The following is a 22,457-nucleotide window of genomic DNA, read 5'->3' as shown; positions in this document are numbered from 1 at the left end:
GAGAAGCGATGTCGAGCTTGGATTGTGGTGTTAACATCATCAACTTTTGTGCGAGAAGGAGATAACCATCAAATTTTCGTCGCGAAGAACTCGAGAAGTGGGTGACGCAATTAAAAACGGAAAAATTTTGATCCCTCCATATTTAAAAAGTTATCAAAATAAATGTAAAAATAATGGTAAACGAGCTCTTTGTGAAAATTTCAAATTTTCGTTATTTTTGTAACTTTTATCGTCTTGAAAAAATATACCGTAAGAATCAGTAAAGATAAACCATATTACCATTTCTTAGGATTCAAATATGATTTGCAATGGCCTTGGACTCATTGGAATTAGAGATAAAGTTAAGACTAATAATTTGTTTTGCGATTAAGTCGTTAAAGGGAGCGTGTGAACTTGTTTGAATTATTTCACCACCAAGGATTTTAGCAGTTCATCTCTTTTTTCAATTTTTGTGCACTTTGCTATGAATTATTCTCATACCTGCATCTTTCTTCATCTACGATATTGATTGAAATATCAACATTACTCCTCCTTCGTGGTTACTCACTTAAATGCTAATTCCAATCGAACGAAACAACATGAAAAAACACTATCGTCATAATCACCCTATCAGATCTACCGCGGAATCTAGGTTTTCGTCTTTTCAAAGCTGGTCTCACGCACAGAAATCGATGATCGCCATTGTTCATACTTCGTATGTTCCTCAGAGAAAGGAAATCCTCTACCCTCGGCAAAAGTATTCTAATTCAATTTGAATTATGTACTTACATTTTCGGACGAATGTCTTTGGTAAATAGCGGATCGCAGATAGATCGGTGCTGCTGGATCAGCTGCAAACCTGTCACCAGGCATCGCACCTTCCCGTTCTTCCCATTCTTCTGTGGGCTCACGTTGGCATAAATACCCAAAGTCATATTCATCTTGGAAGCGAGCATTTATCGCGTCCATTCCATTGGTACAAAATTCCATCTGCTCAGCTGGCTCATAAGGATGCAGGAATGCACTAGGTTGTTTTGAGGGAAAGTGTTTTTCGTTTTTAACATCACCATCGATATGGTGGTATGGGTTCTCGCGGTCCATTCCATTGCGCGGTCCATTCATAGCGTCACCTTCGGTGTCAAGGTGAGGGCTATCGCAGTCCATTGCACTATCTATTTCCTTTGTCTCGTCTTCAGCCAACGTAAATGAATTATTGTGGGCATCAGCACGTTCTACTGGGACATACATTGGTTTTGATAAATCACCTTCACCACGGCCGAAAGTGTCATTGCATCCCATTTGTGTGTTAATGCACAATTTTTTCTTCTTAGGCAGCATTTCGGAATTATCAAAATCATGAACTTGGTTTGGTAAGAAGTGGTGTGCATCAATAACGATATCGTTCCCATGAAAAGGAAGACAATCACCATCAATTTCATTTTTCCTTTTGATTCCTTTTCTCTCCGATGGAAGAACTAGATAATTGCCGAAATAAAAGCGTTCATTTAGGACGTTGACAGGAAATACATCATCTCCTTCTCCATGGAAGCGTTTGGCGTTGAGGTTCCCATTTTTGTAGCCGTTTTCTTCATCCCAGCTGTCTGCCTTCCGTTTAGCTGGCACGAAAGAACGATATGAAGTGCCATGATTTTTTGGTGGGGAAAGCTGAGAACTTACCACCTCAATACGAGTATCAGTGTAATTTGTTTCCTCACGTCTGCCTTTTGCCTTTATCAAATCACCTTTCGCATTGTATTTTGCAGTTTCGCGACCAAATCCCTCGTTTCTGTGCTCCAGGTGGGCAATATATTCATAATCCAGCCTCTCCTCCAGCCTGTTGCCCAGCACACTTCCAGAGAAACTCGTTTCAACTCTCTTTAATAACCGTTCCATGATGTACGTAACGGAAAATATAGATGGCGAGATATCCTCTTTTTCTTATCAACTCCAAATCCACAGAGTGGAATCGATTCTGAGATTCTATTGCAGGAAATAAATGCAATCTGTTATTTGCAGGAGTTATTTTTTAACTCTGCTGGTCGAAGTCGAAACTCCGCCGGCTGTAGCTCACTGCAAACCCCTGCGAGATGATTATTTTCTTCCTCTGCTACTCAAGTGATTGATGTATTATTCACTGTAACTGTTTTATACTGTAACCAGTGCGTTTAAACTTCGTTTATGACACCACAATATGCTATCGCATCCGCTCTCTATCGCTTGGAAAATCCAATTGATATAATGTCACCGTACGGCTACGTTTTACTGGTTGCCAGGGTGAACGAAAGTATTGTTGCGGCGCCAGATATGCCCCCTGTCTTATGGCCCGCTGTTGTATCGGTAGTACGGCCTTTCGCCCTATGCTAAATTCCATTGTTTTGGGTTGAATTCAGTTCAATGTAGGATAGGACGGATGGAAAAAGTATGCTTTTTAAAGATTATCATGTTCCCTGAGTGGTAAAAACCATTCGCATCCTCCATCATTTTACGCCGGATACTGATTTTGAAGCATGTTTCGTAATGTTCAATGTTGTTGTTCAATGTTTTGAAGCGGTTACAGAGTTTTTTAAATTAAGCTCCACTCCTTGCCGGATGATGGGTTAGTAACTATTAACTTCAGTGGCGTAGAGAGGTGGATTCAGGTGGGCCGGACCCCCCCCTCCCCCGAAATATTGAGACATAAAAAAATAAATTAACCATGGAGCAGGGGAAAGTCGCAAGTGATATATTATTATACCCTTATTAAAAAGGATTGCCCTTTTGTTTAATAAATAAAACTAGACAAATTAAATAGTAAAATATATATTAATGAAAAATCATGAGTTTAAATAATATTTCTTTGACAAATTAATTTTTTCCATAATGAAAAGTGTTAAAATTAGTAAAAACCCGTCACTAGGTACCCTGTTCTTGAAAAATTATCCTCCGGACCCCTCTGTTTTTGGATTTCCACCCCCACCCCCCGGATAAAACTCCTGGCTACGCCACTGATTCAATTTATTCAAATACGAACAGGTGTTAGTGTTAGTGGGAAATACTTACCTGAAATGATATTGTTTTCCTTTTCGGTATCTCTCAACTGTCATTTTATGAAATATTCTTTTCTCAAACTGTGTGACACAATGCTTGAGATACCATTGCCCTTTTGATTCAAAAGCCCCGTGATTCTTTTAAAAGTGTCTTGATGTATGAGAGCGAAAACACTTCCATATGGTGGGAAATGTTAGCGGTTATGAAACGATGGAAATAATGCTGGGGCGAACTTCTTTCTCTCCGTACCAAAAGTGTAGAGACTCCAGTTTGAACGCTTATAAAAACCATACACTTTAATATATTCACTTGATTTTGGTGTTACTTTTTACAGCATTACTTTTCTTGTTTTTTCTCAGGTTCATTTTTAATTTTGGTACGAACAGTAGGGGTATGCGCGCAAATAAATTCATGGCTAGCCCTGGAATGTAGGAGCCACAATCATTTGGAGCAAAGTGCGTTTCTATTTCAAAAGGCCACCGTAAAGGCAGTTTTCTAAAAGGTGGAAGTCCTAAGGAATGCAGAACGAAAAAAATAAATGGGAGAAAAGCGCGAATATGTGAATGATGAAGAGTTGTTGGTAAGTTAGATTGTATGTTACATAATCGATCGAGTATAGTACCCGAGCCTTCGCGAAGCAAAAGAGTAGGAATAGCTACATCGCTGCTGCGATAATACTTACACCTCTTCATCATTCACACATTCGCGCTCATGTACCAAGTGGATTAATAGTTAAGTGTATTAGATTAGTGTAATGAGTGCGTGTGAACCTGATGTCGTGTTTTGTGGACTGACTTACGGTCGATTCTTTTCCACGCTCATGCCCTAGGTGGGCGAATATATTGAAAGTGCCTGTTGCATTGTATTAAATGCTTTCGCTTGAGCACGCGTTTTGGAATTTTTTTGTTTTTACAGTTTTTCAATCGTTAAAGAAATTCAGTACTAACTTTTTCTTGAGTCATCAGCATAGATAATGTTGATGTTCAGGAGATCTTTAAAAAGTGAAAAAGGTATTATGATTTAGGACTCGAACACACCCAAAACTTCACCGCAACTACCGCGCACAGTATAGAACTACTCGGGCACGGAGCGATGTGTTAGTAAGAGAATAAACGGTGAGTCCAAATTTGAATCTTAAAATAGGAAAATCCTCGCATCAGAGCCCGAAAGAAAACACTCCGACGGCCAACGTGATCGTGGACGTGAGTTAGCCCAGTGCATTCCATCCGCTAATCTTAATTCTGATTGGGCTCATGCTCCTGGAGTTCGACTCCAGCTTTGGTGGCTAGGTCGCGTCCACCTCCCTCCTAGTCTGCTTTGGGTGGCAAACGAACATACAGGTCGCTTTATGTGCCAACCTCACAAGTTTTCACCGACCTGGACCCATCTGTTAAGTGGGACTCTGGGGTGTTTACATACTTTTGAAAACGATTGTACATTTTGCAGAGTTATAATAACAGATATCTTATGGTTTGATTATATTCTATTGTCATGATGTTTTTCCCTTTTATTATGCACGATATTTTTTGAGGGACCGGCGGAATGGTGAGAAAATGATAAGTCCTCGATGTAAGGTTGGATTCGAGGCACAAGTGCAAGGACGGGAATAGAAAAAGCCTAAAAACTCACTATTTTGAACAATATATGTTAAGAAATTCTACGGGAGGGCCTACACCTTCCGCTTACCCTGGCAAGCATTCCATTACCCCAGTATTAGTTAAAAAAAACCTAGCTTCAATTCCTGGCTCGGCCCGTGATGGGTGTCATCCATTTCGATTAGAAATAAATGTGTTATTATTGATTGAATCATTATTTTAATAATTGTTATCAATAAAAAAATCAGTATTAGCTATTTCTTTATTCATCTGCGTGGAATACGTCGATGATAGAAATACCTATTTAAAAAAATAAATATGTTTACATCGGACTCGAACCGTCCCAGAATTTAATCGAAACTGCCGACCGCGGTGAAGTTCTGGGAAGGAATAGGTGCTTCATAAGCGGTGATTCCAATGTGTAAAGATACTAAAGATGGCCTGGACCTCAGCAACAATTTTATAAGTTAGGTATTAGAAACTTCTCATAAATATTCTCAAACAAATTCTGCGTTGCATGCCGGATTTATTTTTTCCTTTGCTCTCTCATTAACGTGATCAAAATTGAACAAATTCAGCGAAAAACGACCACCCGCGATTTTTCTTTTCTAATCAACTGTATCTCGGTGTGTTTGGGGTGGTGGAATTATGCTGCTCATGGTAAGCGAATACAGGTGAGAGAGCAGTGAGAATAGAATGCAATTATGACATGGAACAGGGGAACGTGATATGTTAGTATCAGGGGCTGTCTGGCCAGAGGTCGGCGATCGCCTAGGGCCCTCCCAAACGCTCGTCTCTATCGTGAAGCTTATATGAAGGGTGTAATAACCAAAGACTCGTATTACTTGAACCAAAGTATTCGTTGCAATTATAAAATCCTAAGTTTTCATTAGTCACTTTATTCACAACATGCTCAAAATAAAAAGGTCACGTAAAATTAAATTAAATAAAAGTGTTATAAGATAAAACAGAATATGATGCTTTTTTGAAAGGTTTATTGAAAAGATTATTTTTCACGTTTTTTTTAACGAATTTAAGTATACCGGGACTAGCCACGGTGATAACTTTTACGGGAGTCACCCGCAATGCACAATTGTGCGAAAAATCCACAGAGAAAAAATCATTCGCCTTGACCGGAGAATTTCCACAGGGAAGAATGACGCCTCGGTAGCTTAACTGGCTAAAGTACTCGGCCGGAAATCGAGGGATCCGGGTTCGAATCCCGGTCAAGGCGAATGATTTTTTCTCTGTGGATTTTTCGCACAAGTTTTTTTTTTTGTTTGCCAGTGCAGTTTAACAGAGAAAATTGTCTAATTAGATACAATCGAACCGTAATACATAATTAAATTTTACATGCGCTGTGAAATTCTCACTCTTGCTCGTATTTTTTCTTCCGTAATTGCTATTTTTATCGAATTTGATCGTAATTTTTCTTCCGAAATTGGTATTTTTATCAACTTTAATCTTGTTTTTAAGAGCCAGAATAGCGTCAAAATCCATTTCCGGCCTTGCGATTTTACTAAATTTTTCCGGGGGAGGACCTTCAACCCGGGAGAGGGCTGGAAATAGGGACCCCCCAGGTGGGCCCCAGTAAAAGGCCCGCAATCACCCCTCGCCGCCCCTGGTTAGTATTGTACTAGTGTAGTACCTCAACATGGGAAGAGGGACAACTGAATGGTAAAATACATCTTCTGCGGCTGGGATATGGATAGTTAGAGGGAACCTGCAGACCACGCGAGGCATTTTCAAATCCATCTACTTTTGGGGGATGAAAAAATGCCCTATCCCCATTCCATACCTACCACCCAACGCCAGTTTACGTCATCATGAATCACTTCCCTCATTTCCATTGTATCTACGAAAATCCGCCACCCTTCTTCACATCGAAATTCCAGAAACCTCCCTCCCCGAAATTCTACCTCCTCCTCAACCACTAGCCCGTTGAAATGCATGAATAGGCTGTCATCCAAGAATCACACGAACCTTGAAAATGTGCTGAAATCTGGGTCGGTCGTGAGTATAGAAATGAGCTAAAGTGATTTTATCATGTCAAAGATGGAGATATTGCTAACTCACGTCATGTCATAGCCGGGAGAGGTCGTGTCTTTGCCCATCGGCGTGACGCAGTTCAGCGGTCAGGGTGGATTAAGTTTTTGAATCATCCCCAAAGAACCGAAGTTAGCTCAGTTGCTGGGCGACCAAGTCAGGAGAGTGTTGAACATTGATTCTTGGGAGAGGTGTGCGTAAGTGAAGTATTGAGTAAGAACGTAATTGAACTATAATGCGGAATAGGGGAACGTGATATCTTCATGAGTTACTCAACTTGGGAAGAGGGAAAATTGAATGTTCCAACATAATAACAGCGGATGGAGTAAAACCACGATCGGGACAGAAAAATGGATAGTTGGAGCGAACCCTCAGACCGCGTGAAATTTTATTAAATCCATCTACTTTTAGGGGATGAAAAAATGCCCTATTCCCATTCCATCGTGCACATCACCCATTACCTTCTACGTCATCATGAATCACTTCCCTTGTTCCCACTGTATGTACGAAAACACAAAACCATTTTATCCTCATTTGAAAAAGGCAAGTTTGGCGCCCATGCGATGCCACTCCACGTGACGTCACAGGGACCTAGTTTCTATACGAGTAGACATGAGTTTTACATCGTCTGAGATTGCCAATACATGCATGAGGCACAGAGCTCAGGGGAACATGTCTTAATAATCACCTATTAAAACTGGCTAAGGTCGGAAAGTTTTCTTCGTTTGATAAGGTATTAATAATCCTTATTTAAGCCAAGCGCTACCAGCTAGCATGGTACTCTGCTACCTGCTAGCATCCTGCGTCGTATCAGCGTTCAAAGCCTCGTCCTAAGGTCACCTTACTTGCTGCAGCGGGAACCAGAACGACGTCACATGGAGTTTTACCCGGCATTCATACTTAGCCGTCGCGTTTTCGCGCGCTTGACAATTTTCACTTTTCATTTAATCGCGAAAAATAGATATCGTCATTTAAAAATATAAAAGCGTGAAATACGTACTCCAGGAGAAATAATCTTTCGATTTAGGCAATAAAAAATAATAGGAAACCACCCTATTGCCCGCATTGCAGAACCACATTTGTAACTTTTTTATATTATAATATAACATTATCTTGAGTACACGTAAAATCAATTTAAATACAACTATTTTAAATTTTCCAGGTAATTTGTTTATTTTTCATCACTATAAAAGTATTGGTAGCTCACAATATCTTTTGCGCCCCCCCCCCCTCCATCCTTGAGTTTTTTCTGTATGCGTCACTGCGTGTTCACAGGTGTCCCGAGTTCTAGGTGAGCCGTGGGTGAATCATACTTCGGAGAATGTGGGGAAGTATGATCTATCGCGCGATGTCATAATGCGACAGATATAATTATTTCCCCGATTTAAGGGGCATATAGATTTTAAAACTCCCGGTTGTGAGAGAGCATTACGAGGGCAAAATTTTGGAAGACGGACGTCTTTAGTCAGATACTGAACTGGCCGCTTTTTGACGCCAAGCAGCTTTGCTTTTATTTTTTCCGCCATTGTACCTGATGATGACCGAGCGGTTCAAACGCGTGGTACCAAAGTAAAACTTGAGGAAAAATGCAGTATCTCGTTATGTATTTGGAGATAATAGGATAACTTTTCTACTCTGCTGCGAGGTAATCACCTTCATCGCAATAATCGTACTAATTTTTAAAACTCACCCGACGCTCTTTCAAAAGAAAGCTGCCGAGTGCTTACCTTGAAATTCATATCTTGTAATTCAAAGAGTATTTTGCAGGGCTACTTCACATCCAACCATGCCATTTTGGAAAAGATATGTGGATGAAGCATAGCCATATATTGAAATTTAGGGGAGAAATATTTAATTGTGAGTCGTAGTCGGTTTAATGATGTAATATGAAAAGGGAGTATGAAAACCATCACAGCCTACATAAATTCTGAAAATTATCCTCCACTCAATGCTCCATCTTATAGGTATAGTTATTTTGCAATGTTGATGCTGCAGATCAGTGGCGCAGCGAGGGGGGGGGGGTTTTGGGGGATAAACCCCCCCCCAGCGCTCAGAGAAATTTTTAAGTTTAATCCATTTTACTTTTTTGGACCAGTATTACTTATAGAATAGAGTTAGGATTTATCAAATATCCCTCAGGAAGCCGTAAAACTCGCAATTTTGAACCATTTTTCTTCTAATTTTTCTGGAGTAGGGCCCCCGCATCTCCTGCTTACCCTGTTGGGTATGCAACACCCCACACCCGCAAGTATTAGTCGCGCCTAAAACCCCCCCTAGCCTTAATTCCTAGCTGCGCCCCTGCTGCAGAGGATGTGGAAGTAGTTAAATATAGATAAATGTATATTGGTTGAGGGAGTTTTTCGGGTTACATGAGCCTTCAAAAGATGCACCATAAACGAAAAAGACGGCCTAAAAACCAGTCCTAAAAATCCTAATACCTAAAAATCCCATTTTCAGTATCAAAAATCCCAAAATTTTGTCAGGGGAGGAGACCCCCCTTTGCCCTGGCGTGTGGCGTGTGTTTTCCATACATCCCGGAGGGGCCCCGAAATCTCTGGTAAGCCGCCCTCCCCCGCGCATTTCAAAGTTCTGGCTAAGCTACTGTTCAGAACACATTGTATCTCTTTATGCACGCAGGGATGCTGACTTACAAAAAATATTGGGGGGCCCAAACTGTGGATGTTGCTCCGGGAAATTTTATAAGTAGTGTGTTTTAAGTTTTTTTAAAGCATTATAGAAGAGTCGTATGATCAACATTAAAATCCTGATAACTCGAATCTCGATATCTGGACACTCCGGGAAAAATCGACAAGCTTGACAAATTTTTTCTTCACACCCATAACGAATTTTTGAGGGGGCTCGGGCCCCCTCAGGCCCCGTAGAGTGCAGGCGCCACTGTATGCACGCAATCATGATAATCAATGAACTACCAAAATATACCGCGAAAACGGTTCTGGTTCACAGATTGCTCACAGAGGTTCGCAACCATGACTATGGGAAAGTGCAACTATATCTTTTATTTCAATAAACAATTAAAGTCTCCTTTGATTTATCGCACATTGTCTCTTAAAGTGGTCTCCCTCCGCTTTTCGCTTGCGATTTACCCGACTGTCGAGACTTTTAGACACACATCTCTAAAAGGCCGTTTTACACGGGGCACGGAATTGCGCAGGCTAGAGCTGCATTAATTTCTAAAATGGCGCGGAATTGCGCGAATGCATGAACGAAATTAGAACAGTCGCTATTTTGCCGTCTCGCATCCACGCATTCTCGCATGTGTTCTAGCAATTCACCGCTTTACACGACGCAATTTTGACTGCGCCTTTAAGGCCGGTTTACACGGTAGACGGAATTGCGCAATCTGACGTACGTGCGAAGACGCAATCAATATTGCGTCGTGTAAAGCGGTGAATTGCTAGAACACATGCGAGAATGCGTGGATACGAGACGGCAAAATAGCCCCTGTTCTAATTTCGTTCATGCATTCGCGCAATTCCGCGCCCTTTTAGAAATTAATGCAGCTCTAACCTGCGCAATTCCGTGCCCCGTGTAAAACGGCCTTAACAAACTCCACTGCATTTTTCCTTGTCTCCGCTCTTTTTCCTCCTAATATTTCTTCGAATTCTTTTTGTGTTTCAGCTGCGATAGACAATGCTGGCATTGAACCGGTGCTACATATTCTGGACCACGCAGGACTCCCCAGAAAACTCCCCATGGATGCCTCGACCGTCTTCAATGCCTCTTACTCGTTCCCCATTATGTCGCCGGAGGGCCTTTTGATCTACCAGAAGCCGAAGAAGTCGAGCCTGAGTGCCGAGTTGCGGTGGTTGGTACCCCTGGTTGGGTGCAAAAGGGTGCTGGGCAAGGATCCTCTCATTGGCTTCGGGGTCCTCCCGCACCCGCTCAACAGGACGGCCAATGTGCTCTCGGTAAGTTGATAGAAACAACACATCTATGGATCTCATATTCTTTTTTTTTACTTATCTTGACCTCGTTTAATTCATGTTAGAATATTTATTGGAGTGTAGGTCAACGTATGTTATGAAAAAAAGGTTTAAGCCAACGTTTCTTTTTTTTTTAAACCATCATCAGGGCTTAACTGTGTACATATTTATTGATATTAATTGATATATTATATGATATATATTAATTGATACATGTGTATTGATATTACATACACTCCAAGAAATATTATAACATGATCTCATATTCTTTCGATTTTGCTTGGCTCGAGTGCTTAGAAGCGATGACGTATTAAAAACAAAGAGGGGGGATGCCAAAAAAATAAAAACAATGGCACAATTCCTTAATGACATGGCAAAATCATTCCAACATTCACTCAACCAAACCCAAAACACTCTACTGACACCGCCATGGATCTACACAGGCAACCCACACTTCAAATACTCGAGATCCAAAACAGCAATTACACGCCCAAAACAATAAAACAAAAAATATAGCCACGTAACACAATACCGCTACACACAACATAAAACGCCAAAACGTCGATTACGAGCAACGGCTGAACATCGAGTGAATAACTGTTAGCAGTTACCGAATCTAGCGTAGCGTAGCGTTAGCTGAGCGAGGAAGAGGAACTTTAGGCTAGATGGCGATATTTGGTGGAACTTAATGACAGGAAACATAGAAAAAGATAAACTGTTTCATGTTCCACAGAAGATTACTTAACCGACCCAGATTTCGACTTTACACAATGTCATTTTCAATGGTGTAAGTGTAGGTGACATATTTGAGGAAGAAAAAGGAAAAGAACAGAATATGTAATCGGTTTTGCAAAACTAACTTCTGGTGAAGGTTGTAAATAAGCTTAAACGTGGCCTCCAATACTTCCTCCGTTAAAACTTTAATTGCAAGAAGGGATTCTTTGGAAATTGCTGTTCCATGTATTAGCACATTATGTGTCATGAGCAGCATATAATACCAACCATAATCGATGTGCAGCTCAGCTATTTCCATCCAATACTGACTGAAGGCTTCATTATTTATCTCATCGCCGTAGGAGAGAGATTTTAATATCATTGAAGGTCTATGGATAAGCCTTTCATCGATACCTGTTGTGAAAATTGCAAATCACATTAATAATTACATTTCATACACATAAAGCATTTGTTGGTAGATTTTTCAAAATTATGGAAACGGTTCCAATATTTCTTACTTATTGATTATAATTTTATATTTACACGTAATTTCATCTTGTCTGAAACGAAATCCTGAATTAAAACTCCACTTTTAAAAATATGATGATTGATATTAATGAATGATTATTTTTACCCACTGATATATTCGCCGACTGTGCGTACACAGTAATCATTTGCACTCACTAGATGCGAGAGGGAGATATTGATATACTTCTGGAGGGAATTTCGTTTCCTTCTGCAGCCAGCTTTTGAACGTCTCTTTGAAATGCACATCTGTCCTCGAGCTTTGTTTCCCCTTTCTCAGGTATTTCGGGAAAACATTCTTAGCATAAAACGCGTCATAATATTTTTGGCATTCTTGATTTCATTCAGTCGAAATTTTGTTTTCAAATATTCCACGACATATTTCTTCTTCTTCGCTTATGAATATTCTTTTCTCTCTGTATTTTTATTGTACACCGCAGGGTACGAAAACATTTGCGGCACCCATAATTCAAATTTAACAGGTGTATTTACGGCTGAAACGATGAATGTGATTTCTAAAAGTGGTCTATTTTTAACCAATAATAAACCGGAAATTAAGAGTTGACATTGAATAAAAGACATACAAGCATATATAGACCTGCCTCTGAGTTTCAGGCATATCCTGAAATTTGAATGCCAAACATTGGCAAACCAAGTGCTTTAAATATCTGGACAGGAGAAGTTTATCAAGTTAGGATTGTTAACACAGTTCGGAGCACAATACTTGTTCACTAAGAAAATCATTACGTAAAACTGAGTGGGAAATAATCACCACATCCATACAATGGTTCTGGTGAAGGAGTCCGTCATCCTCATTCCGTTATTATGTAAGAAAAAAATGGACTTGCAAGATGCACGCACCATTGGTGGGTTTAGACGAATCTTTCCCTCCGAATTCCATCCTATCCACGTCTATGGGCTGTTGAAATGATCCTGTGAACAATTCTTGGCATTACGGAGCATTTATTTCTCTTAGCGCCAAGACCTTATTTCGGAATAACGTGCTGACAACGCTGTACAGCATGTAAGGGATCTCTTCTCTATAAAAATATGAGGAAAGTTTTGCAGAGAAAAGCATCTTGTGGTTACTGTAAGGTTCTCGCATAGTGAATTAAGTAGTTGCTTTTGATCATTCATATTTTTTCTCGTTAAGAGCATGAAAACGGGCCCGCATTTGTTTCATGAATATTTTAAGGTGAGTGCACAAACGAGAAGTGTGCATACGATAGGCGTGAGGCACTTGATGTATGTAATCTTACAGGACATAGAATTATTCTACGTATACACCACGCAAGACCACCGATACAAAAATATTTTAGCGATAATGCCATTCGGTCTTCCGCCGGCCAGCCGCCCTCAGCGGAGCGGTGCACCGCTCAACTTAAAACCCTCTTGGGTGTCGGATAGGCAAGTATAGGCAAGATTTTTTTTCTCCATCTTGTTGTACATACTCTTCCCAAGGATTCAGCATAGGAATCTTTGAGGAACACGGAGGAGCACAAAACTATATCGACACATTTGACTAAAAATAGGCCCAAAAATAGCTAACATTATAAATAATTAAATATTGTTGTAAGAAATTCTGAAACGAACAAAAAATACTATAACACTGTGAAATAATACGCAAAATTACCGTATTAAAATTGACAGATGAATCCCATGAAATTTAAATGGTCATTTATTAAGTTGAATTACCCTAAAATCGACTATTTCTACGCCTCGGTCGTTTTAGGCTGAACATGCCCATGTTTGACGGGTTACACAGGTCAACACAATAATCCCACAGACCTATCAGGTACGAAATATTGTAGGCCATATCCTGTAGAATCCGAATGCATAATTCAAAACTTCCTCTTAAAAAGTCGAAAAAAAAACTTTTGGCCAGCTTTTTTCGATTTGGGACCACTGTGCGCCGCTTGAAAGATTCTCCTGATTCATTTTGTGGGTATTACTCTAAAGAATCTCACATGACCCTTATCGTAATTCTCTCTCCTGCATGTTTCATGAATCGTGAAGGAAAAATGGCGGAAGACGCTCGTGTAAAAGTTTTCGGTCACGGCAAATTTAAAATAATACGAGACAAAAATGAAAATTTGTTCTCACACAAACAACTAAGATTAATCGATGAAATTAATTATGAATTGTTAACATGATCATGTAGTTTCGGAGAGAATATTTTGTTGCAACAGAATTGCCGTCATCTATAAGCACAGGAGACGGAATACAGTTTCTGTCTTCCATGAAAGATATAACGTATCGTCAGAAATGGTTCCTCAGTTATATCATCTACATCTACATAATACCATGCGAGCCACCTCTAGGGTGTTTGGCAGGGGGTGATCAATCACCAGCATGCAGCATGCATTTGGACTCCCTGTCAAACACCTGTCACTATCACCTGTTATACATCGTGACTATGCAACACGTGATTGATTTGAATACAATTTTTCAAATTGTGATCTAGGAAATGTTGCATTTTAAATATTCGCTTAGAATTCCCCCCTCACCTCCTTTCCCTCTTCCCCTTTCTTCCACTCCCCTCTCCCCCCTCCCCTCAACCCAGAAGCGCTTTGCTGAGTCGCTCTGTGCGAGCGGCTCTCAGGAGTGTGCTATGAGCGGTGAGGCAGCTCACCAAAAAGAGTCGTTTAGGCCATCACTAGGCCATGTGATGCAACTCCACGTGACGTCACCGAGACCTAGATTCTATACGAGTAGATAGGAGTTCTACATCGTCTGAGATTACCAATGCATGCATGAGGCACAGAGCTCAGGGAAACATGTCTTAATAATCACCTATTAAAACTGGCTAAGGTCGGAAAGTTTTCTTCGTTTGATAAGGTATTAATAATCCATATTTAAGCCAAGCGCTACCAGCTAGCAGGGTAATCTGCTGCCTGCTAGCAGCCTGCATCTCAGCGGCGCTCATAGCATGCTCATAGCCTCGCACTAATGTGGCCTCACACGGCGTCAGCCGGAACAAGAATGAGGTGTTACGGGCTTTTCCCAGCATTCGTACTCAGCCTTCCCGTTTTCGCGCGCTTGAAAATGTTCACTTTTTATTTAATCGCGAAAAATAGATATCGTCATTTAAAAATCTAAAAGCGTGAAATACGTAGGTAGGTACTCCACGAGAACTTTTTTCAGCCAATTTCTTACATAAACGTAGAGAATAATTAGATTCTTCCGCCAAGTGGCTTATACCACGCCGTTTGATGAAGTTTCTACATTGTGAATCTAAAGTAAAATCTTGCTCCAACTTGCAACACTGTATTTTACATGTTTTTTTCGAACGTGCGGTCGACTCAGCTTCTGGCCTGCGGCGGCGGAAAGTACGGCGACGCGGCAAGCGTGTTGATGCGTCTTTTTGGGTAAACTGTAGGACTAAATACTTTTTAAACATTTTCGTTATTTTACATCAAAATACGCCTTCTAAAAATAATAAAAAGCCATTTTATTAATCTAAATTAATGTTTGCAAATTTTTGTTGAAAAAGAATGTTGTAAACGTAGCAGTTTTCCCTAAGTTGAGTTACAAAGTTCATGAAGTCGACCAAACGGCTAATTTTACGGTGCGCGTAGTCATTTATTGTCCTGGCGTGTCTACATTTTTGAAGTTTTCATAAAACAAAAAATAAATCAGAATTAAGAGTAAAATTTTCTTTAAAATGACGTATTATTGATTATTATGGCATGAACCTAAGCCCAGATGTAAATTTGCAAAGTACAGCGGCACATCGTTTTAATCACGACAGTAGTCCAACAATGTACACACTCGTTTGAATTTTTTAAACCGCAGGTTTTGACACCAATGTGGATTTCATATGCAATAACCCTCATAATAGCGTCTGAAGATGATTTTTGAAAAATCAGGCCCTTAGCATAATGGAAATCACTCGGCATGACAGATGCTGACTATAAACCAGGTATTGTCATTCAAAACTACACTTTTCTCTGCGTTTAATATGCGATTACTATTTGCAGTATAAATGCCGCCGTAGCAGTAAATCGAGCGCGCCCTCCGGAGCGAAAAACCAGTGGCGGCTTGCCCATAAGGACTCTCGGACGCCACCCCTCCAAAAGATTTGAAAAAGGAAAAAAATATATATAGCCATTCAATTATAATTGTACATCTAATTATCAAAAGTGTTTTTTTGATCGCATACATCGAAAATGTAGGAAAAACACGTAAAAAAGCGCGAGAAGTTCGTATTTGTAGCCTTGGGGAGCTGGCCAGAACGTCCCAATCCAACACCATGGACTGGAGAGTGGTAGTGGTGGGGGCTGCTGGTACTATGACGCGTCTAAGATTGTGCCTTATGGAAGTCTTGAGACGCCGCCCGAGCATTCGCAGAACTATGTATCTAGTGAGTTGATATCGCCGCGCTGGCCGGCGGCCGCATAATCTGGCATCTACTCTTGGTGTTGCAGTGTTGCAGAATACCTTGTTTTGGTGACCAAAGTTGACTTATTATGTGTTAATTATTTTAATGTAAATAGGCCTAGTTGTAGTTGAGTTAATCGAGTTAGTGATTGTTTTGTGTAGTAGTGAGTCATAATGGTCTCTAGATTGCCTTAAAAACGCACTAAAATACACAAAATAATAAAAATTTTGACCCCCCCCCCCGTTGGAGTGTGCTCCTCCCAGCATTTGACTCACGAGCCGCCACTGCGAAAAACACCGCGCAATCTTTTCCATGTTCACCAACGTGAGGTATCGATGTGACGGCGCGATGCTTAACAGTAAGAAACACAAACAGGAGCATTTTTAAAATACACCACTAAGGGAGAAACTCCCCTGCCTGCCGCTTGTTTTTGACTTTGGTTTTTAGATGACTGACTCACGCTGAAAACCAATGCCACTCAGTACCCCTTGGACTTGCGACCGGGGAAGAGGATAAGAGGATCCCTAAGATAAGAAGTTTGTGTAAGAGACGCACCCCCATTTTCGGCGCAATTTCTGGGAAAAAAGGTGCGCCTCTTACACGCGCCTATACGGTACTTTTTAGAATCCTTTAAGTCGCAATCTTTATCAGTCTTCAGTGAACGTGTTCCACCCAAACTTAATGTTGATTATATGTTCTTGAATGGTGAACAGGCCGCAAGTATGCATGCTTTATCTTCATTTCCGCCACAGAGCTCTTAACAATGGAATGTAGATAACCCTTCCCAAAATAAAAGCCAAGGAACGTGACTATCTTGTGGAAAAGCTTAAGAAAAGTGGTATTTCCCACGTATTTCGTGCTGTAGATTTTTTGATTCACTGACTGTTTCATGCGTATGAGTTTTCAGGTCCATTTTCATTGCGCCCATAAAGTCCAAGCTCGGATTCGTAACCTTGCTACGAGTGCTCCTGAGCACTCTGCTAGAAGTGACGTCAGCTGTGCTTGCATCAGATTTGGATATTTTCAGCGGGTGTATTCATAGGCGGATCCAGGGGGGGGGGGCACGGGGGCACGTGCCCCCCCCTGACCCTTAAAAATATGCTAGATTTTTAATACGGTCCCTTTATCATTTCGTTCGTTTTGTATGACGAAGTATCCTTGTGCCCCCCCCCCCCTGAACAAAATCCTGGATACGGCCTTGCTTGTGCCCCTCCCAGAAAGAAATCCTGGATCCGCCCCTGGGTGTATTTACTAATTTCATCAAAATAGCCCCCAGTGTACCCTGGCATAGTCTTCAACAAGATGAGAGAGATGTAATCAATGGTTTTGAGGCAGGGTCAGATCCAGGATTTCTTTCTGGGGGTGGGCAGCACAAGCAAGGCCATATCCATGATTTTGTTCTGGGGGAGGCACAAGGATATCTTGTAATAGAAAAAGGACGCAATGATAATGGGACATATTAAAAATCTTGCATATTTTTAAGGGTCTGGGGGGGGGGGGGGGCACGTGCCCCCGTGCCCCCCCCCCCCCTAGGTCCGCCTATGGTTTGAGGCATCACAAATACATTAAATGACAATAATTTTTGTTTTCCCCACTTGTTTGATCGGAAAGCATAGGTTGCTTCGCCCAGCATGAGATCTCCGTTGCCGGAAAACGAGGTGACCAATGGAAGAAGATGGCGGATGGAGTGGCAGGAGCAGCCGTTGTGGTCTAGAGGGCGCTACAACACGAGGCTCCGGGATCATCACTCGTCGTGGAAGTGGAGGAAAAGCAGCGAGGATGAGGAGAAGGGGAAGGAGGATGCGTCCACCAACTATCGCGCCTTGTACATGGAGAGCATGGTGAAGCTGTTGGAGCTCTGGGATGCCTTGAAAAATGTAACGCTTGATCCCACTGTGGTCATTGATTACATTTCCATGTACCGCTCGGGCTCCAGTGGTGGAAAGTCTGGAGCTTTGAAGGATCACGTGCAACAAATTGATGCTTTGCAGGGAGCTGTGTACAAGGTGAGTACATTTATGTAACTACTTTCATGTTCGTAACACTATTTTGTAGCTTTAGTTATATTCGTAGTATATATTTGCCTTGGAATGATTTGCCGTAGCAGGTAAAAGACCGTGCATCACAGGAAATATTTAAGAAAAGGCTTGTCACCCACCTACTTTCTTTTTACCCATGAACACTGATCATGTAATTTAGTAATCATTTATCTGCTCCTTGATGTGATTAATACCTATTGTTGTGTTAGAAGTAGTAATCTAGTTCTTGTTTCATTTGTTAAGCTAAATTTACTTTTTTAAGGTTGTGTTATTTATTTCTTGGTACATATGTTCAATGTTCGTTTTTCTGTTAGAAAAAGAAATTATTCTTTTCCAGTTTTACTATGTTAATTGTACTGCTCACCACTTTAACAATTTCTATGTTCCAAAGGAGTTAAAACTCCTAGAGCAATAAATGAGTTAATTCTTACCATATTATATTTCATTCATTTCGTGAATACGCACAGAGCATATGGGATCTGAAATGGATGGATGAAAATGGAATGATGAAAGGAATGAAAGGATGAAGGATGATTGATGAAAATTTGGAGTTTATTCTGTGAAACACTAACTTCAAATTGATTTTTTATGGAGAGAAAATGTAATTTTATTAAAATCAAATCAGTAGAGGAGCAAATTGGCGTTATATTCAGAGGATTACATATTTGGAGGAGTTTCCTTGATTTTACATGACTTTGAAATTGCATCTACAAATGACCAGCTGGGAGATATTATTTTACATTTATATTTCCCTAAGTGTGTTTTGTTAACATTTTTTGTTACTTTCACTTCTTAGAAACATCAAGTTCTTACAAAGTGAATCCCTACTCATAGTTCCTAGAAATTCTATTTTTTCCATTTTAGGTTAGCATTACCTTTCAGAATTTGTTACTCAAGTTATTTTTCTTCGATTCTTCCTTTCCTGACCATTTTTGCAAGAGTACATCCCATTGTTTCCAGTTTTGGGTGGTTATACATTCCAGAATATTGTTCATCCACATAATTTTACTTGCCTTCACCAGGATTTCTTCAAGAACATCAACTTCCTATTTTCCAGTTATGATATTTTATCATTCCTTTGTAATTCTTCCAATTACCCACCTTTGTGCGTGGAATTCAGTGGAATAACAAAATGTTGTGCATGATTTTGTTTCCGCTCTGCACCTTTGCATTCATAGCAGTTTCAATGTGCTCATCCATCACACCTTCTCCATTATATCTCCTCTTCTGTCTTTAGCCATAACATACCTTTTCAAAAATGTGTGAAATTTTTTATGAGAATTTGACCAAATTTGTCTACTTCCCACATAGCAGAAATACGTCTCGGATAAATCTCTGAGACGTCTCGAATATCACATGTTACATCTCAGAGACATTCTGAGAGCTTCAGGGACATCTCTGAGACTTCTCTGAGATGTCACTATGTCCAAAATCATGGCCTATGAGATGTCTTACGAGACATCTCAGATAAGTCTCTGAGATGTCTTATCAGAGTTTATACTATGGTATGCTTAAAAATGTAGGCAAAAAATAATTAAATGCAAATTATACAGTTATCGCCTACTTATTACGATCATTTTTAGCGACAAATTTTTGATGGATAACCTTTTGAAAATCAGAAACCCATATTAAATGTCGTGATTTTAATAATCAAAGCTGAGGATTTGCACCAAAAAATATATATGGAAGGCATTGATGGCGTTTAAATACTTATTTTTTATTCCTGAACGTCTCACCATTACATCTCTGAGACATACGCAATATTCGAGAAATTCGAGACCATAGTGAGACGTCTCGGAGAGGTTCGTTGCTATCCTTGGATGTGATGAAGGGAGGAAAAATAAACTGATCAATTTCTTTTTTTATTGAATAATTCAGCTTTTCATGGACTCGCTTCAAGAAGACATAAACATTATGTCAGAATTCTCTTCTGGGGAAGATAGGCGACCGCCATTTGATGAAATCCACGTGAATGATTTGCAGAGGCTGACTGACGAGGCTGCGTACAGTGCGAATCCTAATCCTAATTTACGCGTAAGTTGTGAAAATTGGTTTCCGTTTGATTCATCATGCCAGTGTTGGCCATCGATTCTTTTATAAAGATGAATACAAACCATGGATAATGATGGTCCAAAATTGTTAAGGGATCTGCATCATTTTCAGTCAACCATGTTTTTGAACTTTTTCTATTTTTAATTGGAAAATGATTATTTTGAGCTTGGCATTGGAATGTGCAATAATTGCTGCAGAAAAAATTTTTCTCCAGTGAAAATTTTGCATGCCTATTAATTTTCTTAAGAATTAAATAACAAAAACATATCAATGCAAATTTTGTCTGATTTATCAATTGAGCATATGTATACCCTATCATTTTTATTGTACTTGCATTCATTAGCATGTACTTCTGTATCATTTAATATTTTGTTCTTAATTTTTTTATGAACTTTCCAGATAGAATGGCGGATATACTTTAACTTGATGTTTGAAAACAGCAATGTCACTTTGAACTTTGACACTGACCTAATTGTTGTTCAAAACATAAATTACCTGAAGAATGTTGCCAAACTGTTAGCCAACACCTCTCCCATGGTTTTAGGTGAGTTTCATCAAATTTGTTTTTGTAGTTTTTGATACATAGGTAATTGGCTCTGGTTAGATGTTCTAGGCTAGTTAAAATCTACATCATGTAACAAGCTAAAAAATTCGAGTCTCCAAATAAATAGGTGCTCAAATGCTGTACATACTTACCCATAAAATTTGCTAAAACTGATAGATGGAATAATTAATGGGCAAAGAGCTAGAAAACAAATATTTTATGGCAATATTTAAGAGAAAAGGAAAATTTTATGACTGAATTCAGTTTGTTTTGAACTTAAGTTTAGCTTTCGATTGCCAAATTATCAAATTGTTTAAATTAAAGAAGAGAAATACCAACTGGACTGCTTTTTTTTTAATTTCCACGAGCTCTTAGAATTCTTTGATCGCATAGTGGCAGAGAGAGATTTTTCCTAAACCTAGAAGCAATTTTCCATGTCTTCTAAGCCGTGGTGATAACCCTTAACAGGTGACGTGCAGTCGGAGAGACAGTTTCTAAAATTATGAATATTTTCAAAATTACTACTTAAAAATATCCATACTCCTCGGGAGCGTCTAAATGTTGCATATTAAGGACATAGCACTCTTAAAATTCAACGTTCTAATTATTTATGTCTGAAAATTCGTGACTGAATTTGAGTAGCGGTCTTTGAGACCTCACGTCACTAAATTGGAAAAACCAATAAACGTAATGCTGGTGGAAATAATTCAAAAAGTCGTTAAAAAAATTGCTAGTGATTTTTCAATAATAACAATAATTAATAATTTGTAAGGAAGCATTTTTAGTTGCTTAAGGTGGACAATTAAGAACTTAATTTTAAAAAGTACCATAATAAAAATAACAACTCAAGTGTTTTTGACATCAGTTTCTTGATCCTGTTTCTAATAACAATTTTTACTGAAGAAGTTGGTTAGAATTGGGAATGCATAATATTAAACATAAGTTTTTCAATATTTTAGCAGTCAAAGAAACATTTAACTACGCATTAAAAATGACTTTGCAACGTTTTACGAATTTTTTGATTTATTGCGGTCTCCCAGACATCACTGGTAGTGTAACGAGAATTGCACGTCACTGGTTAAGGGTTAGCAAACCTTTTTCCTTTTCTTTGGTGTGGACGTGAGTGCCTGGTTCCCTTCCTCACTCCTCCTTTTAAAGGGTCATTTCACCCCTTTACATAATTAATACATTCTGGGCACTCAAATCCCACTTGACTCCAAGCTGAGCTCGGCTCACTTCTGAACTCTTTCCTCCATTAATAATAAAAATGTAAATCAAAATTATCTGTGGAATGGCATATTCATTTCCTTTCATCTTCAAAATAATGCATTGATTTACAGAGGGCCTTTTGTGGTGGGAAGTTATGTACATCGCAGCACCTCATGGAAACAGCTTAATGAGGCATTTATACAATTCATACGTGGAAAAAATTACTGGAGGTGAAATCCCTCGATCAAGGTACAGTCATTTTTTTTATTTCACACATCCTACTAATCCAAAATATTCCCTCTTTTTATAATTAAATATTAATGTTCACAAAAATTTTCAGTCAACTTTTATGCACACAATATGCCATCCTAAACTTGGCCGAAAATTTTATTCATGATGAAC

General features: G+C 39.6%; 1 protein-coding gene across 2 annotated transcripts in view; it reads left to right on the top strand.

Moving 5' to 3' along the window:
* The window catches only part of LOC124164055 (neprilysin-1-like), a 135,356-nt gene that overhangs the window by 99,879 nt on the left and 13,020 nt on the right, over positions 1-22,457 (top strand). For both annotated transcript variants that reach the window (XM_046541224.1, XM_046541223.1), the window contains 5 exons: positions 10,287-10,576; positions 17,828-18,217; positions 20,129-20,284; positions 20,702-20,846; positions 22,187-22,304. In XM_046541224.1, the coding sequence (XP_046397180.1) occupies positions 10,287-10,576; positions 17,828-18,217; positions 20,129-20,284; positions 20,702-20,846; positions 22,187-22,304 (1,099 nt within the window). The remainder of the gene's footprint in view (positions 1-10,286; positions 10,577-17,827; positions 18,218-20,128; positions 20,285-20,701; positions 20,847-22,186; positions 22,305-22,457) is intronic.

This window comes from Ischnura elegans, chromosome 8, assembly GCF_921293095.1.
Source record: "Ischnura elegans chromosome 8, ioIscEleg1.1, whole genome shotgun sequence".
Lineage (NCBI taxonomy): Eukaryota > Metazoa > Arthropoda > Insecta > Odonata > Coenagrionidae > Ischnura > Ischnura elegans.
The sequence above is the reverse complement of the archived record's forward strand: the minus strand, read 5'-3'. Positions and strand labels throughout refer to the sequence as shown.